The following is a 14,514-nucleotide window of genomic DNA, read 5'->3' on the forward strand; positions in this document are numbered from 1 at the left end:
ATATATATATATATATATATATATATATATATGTATATGTATGTATACACACACACACATATATATCATTGTTATTAAGAAAATAAAACTTTCTCCCTCATTTCGCCACCTCTCTCTCTTATCCCCCCTCCTGTGTTTGTGTATGTTGTGTGTGTGTGTGTGTGTGTGTGTGTGTGTGTGTATGTATCCTGCCTTACTAGTCAAAAGAATTTGTGTATTTTGTAAGGAGTTATTTATAGTAAAATGAAAATATGATTTGGCAAGTCATTGGCTTTTTGTTAAATTTTTTTATCATTTATTTAATTTTTGGCTGCATTGGGTCTTCATTGCTGCGTGCGGGCTTTCTCTAGTTGTGGCGAGCGGGGGCTAGTCTTTGTTGCGGTGCTCGGGCTTCTCATTGCGGTGGCTTCTCTTGTTGCAGAGCATGGGCTCCAGGCGCGGGCTTCAGTAGTTGTGGCTCACGGACTCTAGAGCGCAGGCTCAGTAGTTGTGGTGCACAGGCTTAGTTGCTCCATGGCATGTGGGATCTTCCTGAACCAGGGCTCGAACCCGTATCCCCCGCATTGGCAGGTGGATTCTTAACCACTGCGCCACCAGGGAAGCCCCCAAGTCATTGGCTTTTCTCAAGTAAAATTTTTACTGAAGAATCTCAGAGAGAGGGCTTTATTGTAAATAATTTATTCATACACTTTTTAAAAAAATTTTCAAATTCAAAGCATCCTTCAAAGAGGCTTTCTAATATGTGAGGAATTAAATATAACCTCTTGGAATTAGAAGGGTTAGAAAAACATTCAGAAATTCTGAAACTTTAAAACTATTTTTTGTCTTTTAAATATTTTTTTCTTTTTTAATTGAAGTATAGTTGATTTACAATGTTGTGTTAATTTCTGCTGTACAGCAAAGTGATTCAGTTATACATATATATACATTCTTTTTTTAATATTCTTTTCCATTTTGGTTTAACACAGGATATTGATTTTAGTTCCCTGTGCTTGCATCTGCTAACCCCAGACTCCCATTCCATTCCTCCCCACTCCCCACCCCGGCAACCACAAGTCTGTACTCTATGTCTGTGAGTGTGTTTCTGTTTCAGAGATAGGTTCATTTGTGTCATATTTCAGATTCCACATATAAGTGATATGATATGGTATTTGTCTTTCTCTTTCTGACTTCACTTAGTATGATAATCTCTAGCTCCATCCATGTTGCTGCAAATGGCATTATTTCATTCTTTTTTATGGCTGAGTAGTATTCCATTGTATATATGTACCACATCTTCTTTATCCATTCGTCTGTTGGTGGGCATTTAGGTTGTTTCCATGTCTTGGTTATCGTGAATAATGCTGCTGTGAACATAAGGGTGCATGTATCTTTTTGAATTATACTTTTGTCCAGATACATGCCCAGGAGTGGGATTGCTGGATCGTATAGCAACTCTATTTTTAGTTTTTTGAGGAACATCCATACTGTTTTCCATAGTGGCTGCACCAATTTACATTCTCATCAACAGTGTAGGAGGGTTCCCTTTTCTCCACACCCTCTCGAGCATTTCTTATTTGTAGACTTTTTATTGATAGCCATTCTAACCGGTGTGAGATGGTACCTCATTATAGTTTAGATTTGCATTTCTCTAATAATTATCGATGTTGAGCATTTTTTCATGTGCCTCTTGGCCATCTGTATTTAAATATTTTTTCTTAACGTGGATCTACTTCAAAAAGTTTTGTGAATACTGGTGAACATTTCCCTCTTAACATTCTGCAGTTTTATAAAATGTGACTCCTGTTTTTATTGTGTGGATGGGGTCTAAGGATGCTTTTTAATGCTAAAATCCATTTTTATCTCATGCAGAAATTAATCATAGAAATAAGTTGAAAATAAAATGAAAAAAAAAATGAGGGCTTTACATGGAGGCTTAAGAAGCCACCTTCACAGTGCAGTGAATCCAGACAAATGAGCAAACAATTATATTTGATATCAACAAAACATGCATGGCTTTATGGAACAAGAGGAGATATAGATAGAGATTTTAGATAGATAGATGGATAGATAAAAGTCTTCTGGCTATTTAATATGATGGCTTCATTAATTATCCTGTATTAATTATCTTGCACATGACATTGCCTTGTGCTGGAAAGATACTCATTGGTGGCTGTGAACTTCTCTTAAACACATCATACTTATACAGTACTTCCAATTTGGGGTGACAGTTCTCAACTTCTGTCAGTATTCTGCTCAGAAGTGGTGGGTATAATATCTGAAATACACTGTATTTTTTTTAACACCTTTATTGCAGTATAATTGATATACAATAAGTTGTACATATTCAAAGTACAATTTGAGAAGTTTTAACATGTGTACACCCATGAATCCATTGACACAATTCAAATAATATATTTTACCCCCTGAAGTTTACTTGTGTCCATTTTTAATCTTTTTGCCTCTGCTCCCCTCCTGCCCAATGCCACCATTGCCCTGGACAACCGTTTATCTATTTTCTGTCACTTTATATGCATCTTATAGCATTTTATATATATATATATATATACACACACACACACAACACACACACACACACAGATATATATACACACGTACACTATATGTAACTATATACATATATATACTATATATACACACAATTTGTAATATTTTATATATTATACTAAATATATAATAAATATTTATAAATAATATATTTATATAAAATTATATATAAAATGAATATTTATAAATATATAATATAATTATAATATATATAATAATATATTGTGTATTGTGTATATGTATGTTGTGTATTGTGTATATTGTATATATGTGTATATATACACACTATATATATTGTGTATATATATATTATATAATAACACATTCTACACCCTTTTTTTGGTTGTTTTCTTTTGTGCATCATAGTGTTTTTGAGATCCATCCACACAGTGTATCTATCAATAGTTTATTCCTTTTATTGCTGAGTAATACTCCATGGAATGGATATACCACACTTTGTTCATCTATTTACCTATTGATGGACATTTGGGTTTTGGCATTTTTTGGTAATTACAAATAAAGCTGATATGAGCATTCATGTATACGTCTTTCTATAGGCATATACTTTCATTCCTCTTGGGTAAATCACTTATATGTTGGATGGCTGGGTAACATGGTTATTGAATTTATCACGTTTAAAGAAACTGCTAGACCGTTTCTCAAAGAGATTGTTCCTTTTTCCATTCCCACCAGCAGTGTATGAAAGTTCCACTTTCTCTACATCATTGACCATACTTAGTGGGGTTAGTCCTTTCAATTTTTTCCATTTTAATTTGTTGTAGTGCTATTATAGTGTGGTTTTAATCTGTATTTCCATAATGAATAATAAATAACGTTGAACATCTTGTGCTTGTTTGTCATCCATATGCCTTCTTAATTTAATTTTTTTTTTCACGTCTTTTGCCCAGCCCCCGCATTGAGTCGTCTTTTTTCTTACTGTTGAAATTTTAGAAGTTTTTAAAAATATATTCTGGATATATTCCCTTTATCAGATATGTGCTTTATAAGTTTTTCTCCCATATGTAGTTTTCCTCTTAATTTGATTAACAGTGTCTATTAAATTGCATAAGTTTTTATTTTTTCCAGCTTCATTGAGGTATAATTGACAAAAATTGTATATATTTAAGATGTACAATGTGATGATTTGATATATGTATACATTATGAAATAATTATAGAAGTTTTTAATTTTAATGAAATGCAGTTTATCAGTTTTTTCTTCTACGGATCAGGAAGAAGCATGCAGTTTTAATTGCAATCTAGACTATCATTGCTTGCCCCAGAAATGAAAGCATAGGTTCTTGTTAAAATTAAAATGTAATCAACCATTCTCTACAACAGAAATCTGAATCCTATAGATTTTAATAATCCTTTATAATCCTTTCCTGTTGTTTTTAGTGTCTTGATATACTCATGCCAAAATGTATTATAGAAAGAACAAACAGTATAATTCCACACACACAGAAAAATGGAGCCTTTAGTACTACCATTGGGTGCTAAACTGCTGTACATTTTATCATTAAAAATTAAGCATTTAGAAAGAGTGGGAGACAAGAGCTCTATTTATGGCAATTGTGGCCACAGCACTGTGTTTCTTTATCTCTGTTTTTTATCAGTACATAATTTTGTTTTTCCACCTTGCCTTTTGGTCCCCTAATGAAGGGGAAATAAAACAATATATGGTCTTATATAGGGCTTTTGGGTTGTTTTACAAGTGATTGTCCAATTTCTATTTGCTATGGGATAATAAAAATGCAAAAATGTTTAAATGGGTGTGTTGGAGGAAGAAAAATATGCGGGATATATAAATGAACTGAAATGAGAAAGAATGGAGAAAGTGTACTTTTAATTCTTGAGAATATTTCATAGTATTTGAAATATTGATTAGGTTTCCTTATTATTCAGTGCACACGTATTAACACATATAAGGTTATCCAAATAATGGTTTTATTTAATTGAATTGTTTCCTTAGTTTTCTAATTGTTCATTGCTAGTGTACAGAAATTCACCCTTCATTCATTCATTCATTCATTCATTCGTGAAATGAGTCTCATTTGATTATGGTATGTAATGCTTTTGATATGCTGCTGAATCCAATTTTCTAGTATTTTATTAAAAATTTTGCATCAGTGTTCACCAGGGATATTGGATTTTAGTTTTCTTACACTGTCTTTGTCTGGCTTTTGTATCATGGCAATGCTGGCCTCCTAGAATGAGTTAGGAAGTTTTCCCTCCTCTTCAATAATTTGCAAGTGTTTGAGAAAAAATCTTATAAATTCTTCTTTAAATATTCGGTAGAATTAAACAGTGAAGCCATCTTGTGCTGGGCTTTTCTTTGTAGGGAGGGTTTTGATTACTGATTTAATCCTCTTACTAATTTTATGTCTATTGAAGTTTTCTATTATTCGTGAGTCAGTTTTAGTATATTGTGTGTTTTTAGGAAATTGTCCATTTTGTCTAAGTTATCCAATTTTTGGCACATAATTGTTTATAATATTCTCTTTACATATATATACTGCTTTTTATTTTGGTAAAAACAATAATAATGTCTTACTTTAATTTGAGTCTCCTCTCCTTTTTTCCTAGTCACTCTAGCTAATGGTCTACCACTTATGTTGATCTTTTTAAAGATCCAACTTTTGGGTTTTTTGGTTTTCTCTATTGTTTTTCTATTCTCTATATCATTTACCTCCATGCTAATCTTTATTATTTCCTTCCTTCTGCTAGTTTTGGGTTTAATTTGCTCTTCTATGAACTCTACTAGTTCATATAGTGTACATTTAGGTTGTTGATTTGAGGTTGTTCTTTTCTTTTAACAAATTCATTCACTGCTATAAATTGCCCTCTTAGCACTGCTCTTACTGCATCCCTTAAATTTTGTATACTGTGTTTTCATTTTCAGTTGTCTCAAGATATTTTCTAATTTTCATTGTGATTTCTTCTTTGAAATATTGGTTGTTTAAGAGTATGTTGTTTAATTTCCAAATTCATAAATTTCATTCTTCTGTTATTGATTTATAATTTCTTTCCATTGTAATGAGAAAAGAATGCTTTGTACAATTTCAGTATTTTAAAATTTATTAAGATTTGCTTTGTGGCCTCACATGCGATCTCTCCTAGACATTGTTCCCTGGTCATTTGAGAAGAACGTGTACTCTGCTGTTGTTTTGTGGAATGTTCTTTGTAAGTCAGTTAGGTCTAGTCATGTTACAGTATTGTTCACCTCCTCTATTTCCATATTTGTCTTCTATCTGGTTGTTCTGTCCATTAATGAAAGTGGGGTATTGAGGTCTCCAGCTATTATTGTAGGATTGTCTATTTCTACTTCCAGTTTTGTCATTTTTTGCTTCATATATTTTGGGCCTCTGTTTTTAGGTGTGTATAGGTGTATAATTTTTATATATTCTTGCTGAATTGAATCTTTTTTTGATTTGATAATTGTTTATATTGTAAAATCACCACGATAAGTCTAGTTAACATTCATCACTACACATAATTACATTTTTTTTCTTGTAATGAGAACTTTTAAGATCTATTCTCTTAGGAACTTTCAAGTATGCAATACAGTATTATTAATTGTAGTCATCACACTGTACATTACATCCCCATGACCTATTTTTTAACTGGAAGTTTGTACCTTTTGACCCCTTCACCCATTTCACTTATCCCACCCCCACCCCTGGCCTCTGGCAACCACCAATCTGTTCTCTGTATCTATATATAAGCTCAGGTTTGTTTGTTTGTTTTTTGATTTTTTAGTTAATTGAATTTTTTATTAATATATAGTATCCTTATTTGTCTCTTGTAAACTTTTTGGATATCTAATAAATGAATGGTATCCAAAATATATTTTAAAGTACTAAAGATCAACAACAGTAAAATAACTCAACTTTAAAAATTGGCAAAAGATCTGGAGAGATACCTCACCAAAAAAAATATTCTGATAGCAAATAAGCATACAAAAAGATGTTCAACATCATATATCTTTAGGGAACTGCAAATTAAAACAACAATGAGGTAACACTACATAAGTATTAGGATGGCTAAATTCAGAAGCCCTGACAATACCAAATGCTGACAAAGATGTAGAAAAATTGGAACTCTCATTCATTAATGGTGAGAATACAAAATGGTACAATGGTACAGGTGCTTTAGAAGACATTTTGGCAGTATGTTACAAAACTAAACATATTCATAACATGATCCAGAAATCACAAGCCCATTTGGTATTTACCCATATGAGTTGAAAATTTATGTCCACACAGAAATCTACACATGAATGTTTATAACAGTTTTATTCATGATTGCCAAAATGTGGAGGCAACCATGATGTCCTACAATAGGTGAATGGATAAATAGTGGTATATCCATACAATTGGATATTTTTCAGTGATAAAAATAAATGACAAAAAGACAGGAGGAAGCTTAAATGCATGTTGCTTAGTGAAAGAAGCCAATCCGAAAAGGCCATCTATACAACATTCTGAAAAAGATCAGTGGTTGCCAGTCCTTTGGGGAGGTTGGGAGGGAGGGATGAATGAGTGGGGTACAGGGGATTTTGGGGGATATGAAACTATTCTCCATGATACCGTAATGGTAGATAGATGAAGTTTTACATTTGTCAAAGCCATAGGATGCATAACACAAAGAGTGAACCAGAATGTAAGCTATGGACTTAAGTTAATAATGATGTATTGTTATTGACTCATCACTTATAAGTAATGTACCACCTAATGCAGGATGCTTATAATAGGGGAAACTAAGGGAGGTATATGGGAACTCTCTGTACTTTACACTCATTTTTTTGTAAACCTAAAACTGTTTGAAAAATAAAATATATTAATTCAACAAAGAGTATGGACTTTAAATCACAATGCTCATGTTCAAATTCCAGCTGTATTATTACAAGCTGATTGACCTTGAGCAAGCTACTGAACTTTCTTGTGTCACAGTTGCATTTCTTTAAAATGAGGATAATAATAGGACTAATTTCATAGGTATGTTTTGGAAAAATTTGTCAATTTTTGTAAATCCCTAGAACAATGCCTGACATACAGTAAGTCCTACATAAGCATGAACTACAGTCATTTAATCCTCACAGTTCATTTAATCCATTTAAAAATACTAACACCATTTTAAAAATGAGATAAGTAACATGTTCAAGGCTAAGTTAGCCATAGGAGAACAAGAATTTGAATCCTCATTCTGTCAGAAGCCTGTGTTCTTTCCACTAGATACCCTGTCTTTCCACAATGTGTTTGTGAGCATATACCAAGCTCCTATGTAAACTAAGAAAGCCATGTTTATAGTAGGACCTGAAATTTAACCTATAACTTAAGTGACTGTCATATTTCAAAATAAAGGAATTGAAAATGATATGATAGTAGTGACATCAGCAAGATGGCAGAGTAGAAGATCCACCAATTGTATCCCTCTTCAGCACAGTCATTTGGAAGCCATCCAAGGACAAAAGTGCCATTGTGGGAGCTTTGCGATCCAGGTAGGAGTCCATGAAACCTTGGTGGAGTCCAAAACCGAGGAGGGCCATTTTGAAAAGGCAGGCTCATGCTCAGATGACGGACTTGCCAACTGTGGTGCTGGCTACAACCAGGAAACAGCCCCGTGGACTGTTACAGTCCCATTTGACTTTGGTCCTGCCATCAACACTATCTGCCAAGGAACCTGTCGGGAGTCATGCCTGCCCATGCCCTGTATAACAGGCCCACAGAATTCAGTCCCATGTGTGGACCCTGAAGTGGCCCATGACCCAGCTTCAGCCCCTCTTAGCCATGATTTCTACCCATTTGGGGACCAGGTGGAAGACACACCTGTCTGCACCCCTGTGACAGGCCCTCCAACTTTGTTCCAACTGCAGATCCTGAAATGACCCTGTAACATAGCTCCAGCTACTCTCAGCCATGGTCTGGGAACACTCCTACCGTGAGACAAGCTTGTCCATGCCCCAGAGGTAGGCCCACTGACTATGTTCTGTCTGTACATCTGGAAGCATTCCTATAATCCGGCTCCAGCCCCTCACAGCTGCAGTCTGGGAGCAGTTCTGCCTGCCCAGGGACCTAGTGTCTTAACCACTGATATCTGTTAAAGTGATCCTATTTAGAATAGGGTCTTTGCAGATATAATCAAATTAAGATGAGGTCATGCTGAATTAGGGTGGGCCCTGAACCAATATGACTGTTGTCCTTATAAGAAGAGGAAAATAGACATGGATAGCTATGGGAGAAAACACCATGCAAAGGTGAAGGAAGAGACTGGAGTGATACGTCTACAAACCAAGGAATGCCAAGGATTGCTGGCAAACAGCAGAAACTAGGAGAGGGGCATGGAACAGATCTCCCTCAGAATTTCCAGAAGGAACCAACTCTGCTGGCACCTGGATTTCAAACATCTAGCCTCCAGAACTGTGAGAAAAGAAATTTCTGTCCAAATGCCAACTCATATTTGTATATATCTTTTAAACACACACACACACAAATATGCACACACACAGTCCCCCCCACACACAATGGGCCATATGAGACATAAAACTCTGTAAGTGGCTGCTTTCACTCAAATTATCATGGATGTATTTTCAGTGCGGTTTTCATAGGTTTTTCTTTTGACTAGATGAACAATAATCCAAATAAATGTTTATCTGAATTCATGTAACTAGTCATGCATAGGTGGAAATCAAGTTCCTCTTTTTTTTTTATTTTGTAATTACCGATAATATTGCAACAGCATCTTTGTAAATAACTCTGCTAGTTTACCTATGGGGTAAGATTTAAGATATAAGGTATTTATAGCATAAAAAACCAGAACTGACATGTCAAAGGAGATGTGCAACAACTTGGTGGATGTTGAAAAATTACCCCCCAAAATATGTAGTACCAATTTTTACTCTTACCAGCAGTATCTGAGATGGGGGTTGTTACTGAGCACTCTCATCAAAAATTAATGTTATCAAAAGTGTTAAAAGTTATCAATTTGAAAGAGCAATACATTTTTTTCTTTTAATTCCTGGGCTTTTTTGGGGGGGATAAGATTTTTGAATCTATATTCCTATGTGTTATCTCTATTAAATTTTGGTATGTGTTATTTTAGCTTTAAACATTGAACTGTGGGACTTCTCTGGCAGTCCAGTGGTTAAGACCTTGCCTTCCAATGCAGGGGGTGAGGGTTCAATTCCTGGTCGGGAAGCTAAAATCCCACATGCCTCGTGGCCAAAAAACCGAAACATAAAACAGAAGCAATATTGTAACAAATTCAATAAAGACTTTAAAAACGGTCCACATCAAAAAAATCTTTAAAAACGAAAAAAAACTGAACTGTAACTTTATCTCCTATTTGTCTTTATCTTTAATTATCTCTAAAAATTTAAATATCATGACAATATTTTATTCTTTGACAATTTGAAAGTCATTGATTAAACCTGCTTAGCTCGGTGCCAAGATATCACTTTGAGTTTTTTTTAATGTATTTATTTTATGCCTTGAATCATTTTTGTGATTTATGTTGGGTATTTCATCCTGATGTTAGTACTAAGCCTAACATGGTATTACGCAGTGTGTGCGTGTGTGTGTGTGTGTGTGTGTGTGTGTGTGTACACAAAAACATATAAAAATACATAGATTTACACGTACACGTTCGATGGAGAGAAGGCTTTTTGGAAGTTGGGTGTTAATACAGCATGTTTCAGAGGGAGAATTGAAGATGCAGAAGGGAGTGGGGAATGTTACAGTAGCCAGATCCTTGGATAGACTAGAGTAGATGGGATCTAGTGCACAGGTCCAAGGGCTGGTCCCAGGTAAAAGTGTATCTATCAATCATTCTTACAAGAGGAAAGCCAGAGGATGAGGTCACCATTGTGGAAGGATTGTTCAATGTGGTGGTGGGACTGTGAAGGAATTCTTTCTTGGAAGTGTCCAGTTTCTTAGTGAAATAGAAACAAGATAATCAGCTAGGAATGAGGAGGGAGAAGGAAGTATTGGAAATTGAAGGGGAAAGAAGATTTGAACCATCCTCTAAACATGGATAGTAAGACTGTGAATATAGCAAGCTGTTATTGAGATATCAGGGCCAATTTCTGAATTATTTCCATATGTATGTTAGCTTCAATTTAAGAGTTAATACCGATCTTTTATAAGTCAATTTTAGTATAACAAAAATTCCAGATAAAGAGTGCCAATTTTTGACACTAACAGTTTTTTGTAACAAAATTTAGCATTTTACATATTAAATGTTTAGAGGAAAGTTCATGCTTAGAATATTGTATTAAACAAAGTATTTTAATGAGGTAATAAATGAGTGTTAAAAATGACTTAAGAAGAAAATATGTAAGAATACTCACCCAAGACCAGTACGTTTTCTGAAAGCTGTTACAGTTCTATTATTTGCTGCATTTTCTTAATTACTATGAGAAAGCAGTTTAAAAATTACCATTTTAATGGACATTTTAAAATATTTCCTTGAACTTTCCATTAAGTTGTTCTGTTTAATTGTTAGTTTAGAAAACGAAACACTGGTTAATCTGACATCTTGCACCTATGTGTTGTAGGTACAATTTTGTTTTCCGTTAAAAGCAGGAAAAATGGTGATTCTCAGGAAGACTCAAATGAAGATAAAGAGAGAGATCTAATACCCTCCTTTGAGAAGTCATTATCGGAACCATCTGACAAGTTTGATGAGGAAAAACCAGGTAAATTTATTATTATGGAGAGTTTCATGATCAATTTTTATAAACCCTCATCATTTACTTATAAATCAATAGATACTTTACTTTCATAATACGTATACAAATGTGTATTTCATATATCATCTGTAAGAATTGTATTATTTCAGGATTAACTTGATGTAGTTTACTTTCTGGATTTGTACTGCTATTAAAATTAGTAGATTATAATACTTCAGCTTGAAGGCTGCCTAATCTTTCATAAGTGAAAAACTTTACAAATATTTCTGTTACTAAACAAAAAATTTCAGTCAATTTCTAATAAAATGTTAATAAGTATATTATTTTAACAATGTAATGTGTTCTCCTTTTCTAAATATAGGAGATGATAGCAGTCTCCCTCATATGCAAAAGAAAGCAAATGCTATTATTTCCCTTTCCCTTATTATAAAGTTTTATTTGAATGTTGTTAAACATCATATCGTTTCAGTAGAAATTCAAAGGAAAATGAGAGTATGGAGAGTTGGAATAGATAGGGCAGATTTCTTAGAGAGTGGGTAAATGAGTTCTCTTACGGGTGAGTAGCAGGGATGGAAGAGGGCAATAGAGAAGAGTGGGTCAACAGGGGCAAAGTTCTAGAAACAGAGGTGTACCAAAGAAGAAATCTTTATTGAATGAATTTCTGTTTAATCAGGATTCTTCAGAGAAACAGATACCACTATAATATAATATAATATAATATAACATAATGTAATACAACACAATATAATGCAATACAATATAATACAATAACCTATATCTGTAGAGAGACATTTTAAGGAATTGGCTAACATAACTATGGAGACTGGCAAGTCCAAAATCTGTAGGGCAAGCGAGCAGGGTAGACAATTAGGTAAGAGTTGCTGTTGCAGTCATGGGTCCAGATTCCCCAGGGCAGACTGGGCAGGCTACAAGCTCAAGCAGGGTTTCCATGTTTCAGGCTTGGCTAAGAATTGCTTCTCCTTCAGGTCACTTCAGTCTTTGCTCTTAGGGCCTCCAACTGACTGGAGTTGGCCCATTCACATTAAGCAGAGTATTCTGCTTTACTCAAAGTCTACCAATTAAAGTATTCACATATTTTTTAAAAAAAAATACCTTCCCAGCAACATTTAGATTGGTGTGTAATCAAACAACTGGACACCATAGTCCAGCCAAGTTGACACATAAAATGTACCATCACAGAATACGTGAATTATGAGTGATATTTAGGCACTATTCAAAATAGTTTGGGAAGGGAAGAGCAGTTGGGGCAAAAGCTAGGCCACTGCAACAGCTAACTGGGTTTGAAGTGAAGAGGAGAATGTCTTTTAGGGTGGTGATGGGGAGAGAGAAATACCATGAAAGGTGGAAAACATTTCAGAGACTAGCATTAGATGACTCTCTTGAGAGAGAAGACAGGAAGTGAGAATTGATTCCAAAAAATAACAAGTTTTCTTTGTATCTTATTTGTATCTTGGGGATCTTATCTAAGGGGCACACAAGGGGAAGGCACGAGAGGCAGGGGAAAGTGCTTCTCAAAGACTACTGATTAAAGTGTTCTTTGCAGGGGAGGTTGGGGGAGTCATGTTAGGAATTATATCTACTTGTGACTGTGTGGGCTGTTAAAATTTTTTTAAAATTAAGTTTCAATTATTCAACATAATAAATCATATAAGAAACATTCTTATATTAAAATGTTTGTGCATATCATCGATTATTTTATTCCAACAAATTTCTTAGAATGAAATCATTGGCTCGAAGGGGATAAGCAATTCTTAAACATTTTAAACATGTTAAAGTGCTCTTCAAATTTCCATTATAATGTATAATATTATCTCTTTCAACCTGACCCTCATTAAAGCTGGGTGTTACCATTATTTTTCATATTTCCCTATTTGGAAGATTAGAAAATTCTTATTTAGTTGTTTTCATTTCTTTCTCTCCCAGCGTTACTGAAGTACAACTGAGTATTAAAAATTGTACATATTTCAGGTGGACAGCTTGATTAGATATACGTATACATTGTGAAATAATCACCACAATCAACCTAATTAACATATTTATCATCTCACATAGTTACCACTTTTTCATGGAAGAAGGTAAAGACACTTAACGATCTACCTTCTAATTGAATATTGTTAAAATGTCCCTGCTATCCAAAGTGATCTATATTCAATGTAATGACCTATCACAATCCCAATGGCATATTTAAAAATATTTAATTTTTAGAGCAGTTTTAGGTCCACAGCAAAACTGAGAGGAAGGTTCAGAGTTTTCCCATATACATCCTGCCCTAACACATGGATTGTCTCCCCCATCGTTAATATTCCCCAGCAAAGTGGTACATGTGTCACAATTAATAAGCCTGTATAGACACATACACACACACACACACACACACACACACACACACACACACACGATCTACCTTCTAAGCAAATTTCAAGTATACACTACCACCCTATTAACTATAATTACCTTGCTGTACATTAGATCTACAGAACTTACTCATTTTGCATAACTGAAATTTCCCTAATTGAAAAGAAATGTACTACTGAGCAATCAGTAAGAAAAAGACCAAAGTATTACAGGGGATGGAAAGGTTAATTCTGTTTAAGTAGGAATATGGAAAGGCCTGTCTGAAGAACTGCGGATACCTGTAGATACATTTTTCCTAGCTCTTAATCTATCTTGCAACCTGTCATCACACAGCTTAGATTTTTTAAAATAAAATGATCAGTGATATGCACAAATATTTTAATATAAGAATTTTTTATATGATTTATTATGTTGAATAATTGAAACTTAATTTTTAAATTTGATTAATTTTTTTTTTTTTTCTTGGCTGCGTTGGGTCTTTGTTGCTGCACGCAGGCTTTCTCTAGTTGCGGCGAGGCGGGGCTACTTTTGGTTGCGGTGCACGGGCTTCTCATTGTGGTGGCTTCTCTTGTTGCGGAGCACGGGCTCTAGGCACACAGGGTTCAGTAGCTGTGGCACATGGGCTCAGTAGTTGTGGCTCGTGGGCTCTAGAGCACAGGCTCAGTAGTTGTAGTGCACGGGCTTAGTTGCTCCGCAGCATGTAGGATCTTCCCAGGCCAGAGCTCGACCTGTGTCCCCTGCATTAGCAGGCGGATTCTAAACCACTGCGACACCAGGGAAGTCTCGATTTAAAATGTTTTTGAATAGGTATTACCTGCCCATATTTTTTTTTCCATTTTTATTGAAAAATAATTGTCATACATCACTGTATAAGTTTAAGGTGTACGGCTTGATGGTTTGATT

General features: G+C 34.6%; 1 protein-coding gene across 1 annotated transcript in view; it reads left to right on the forward strand.

Annotated features, from left to right (window-relative positions):
* LOC113616456 (cilia- and flagella-associated protein 47-like) overlaps positions 1-14,514 on the forward strand; it is a gene marked incomplete at its 5' end in the record, with an annotated part of 358,695 nt that overhangs the window by 228,893 nt on the left and 115,288 nt on the right. Inside the window, 1 exon segment of the mRNA XM_027099781.1 lies at positions 11,101-11,241. Coding sequence (XP_026955582.1) covers positions 11,101-11,241 — 141 coding nt within the window.

This window comes from Aethalodelphis obliquidens, unplaced genomic scaffold (assembly GCF_003676395.1).
Source record: "Aethalodelphis obliquidens isolate GAN/ISIS:26980383/991018 unplaced genomic scaffold, ASM367639v1 scaffold141, whole genome shotgun sequence".
NCBI lineage: Eukaryota > Metazoa > Chordata > Mammalia > Artiodactyla > Delphinidae > Aethalodelphis > Aethalodelphis obliquidens.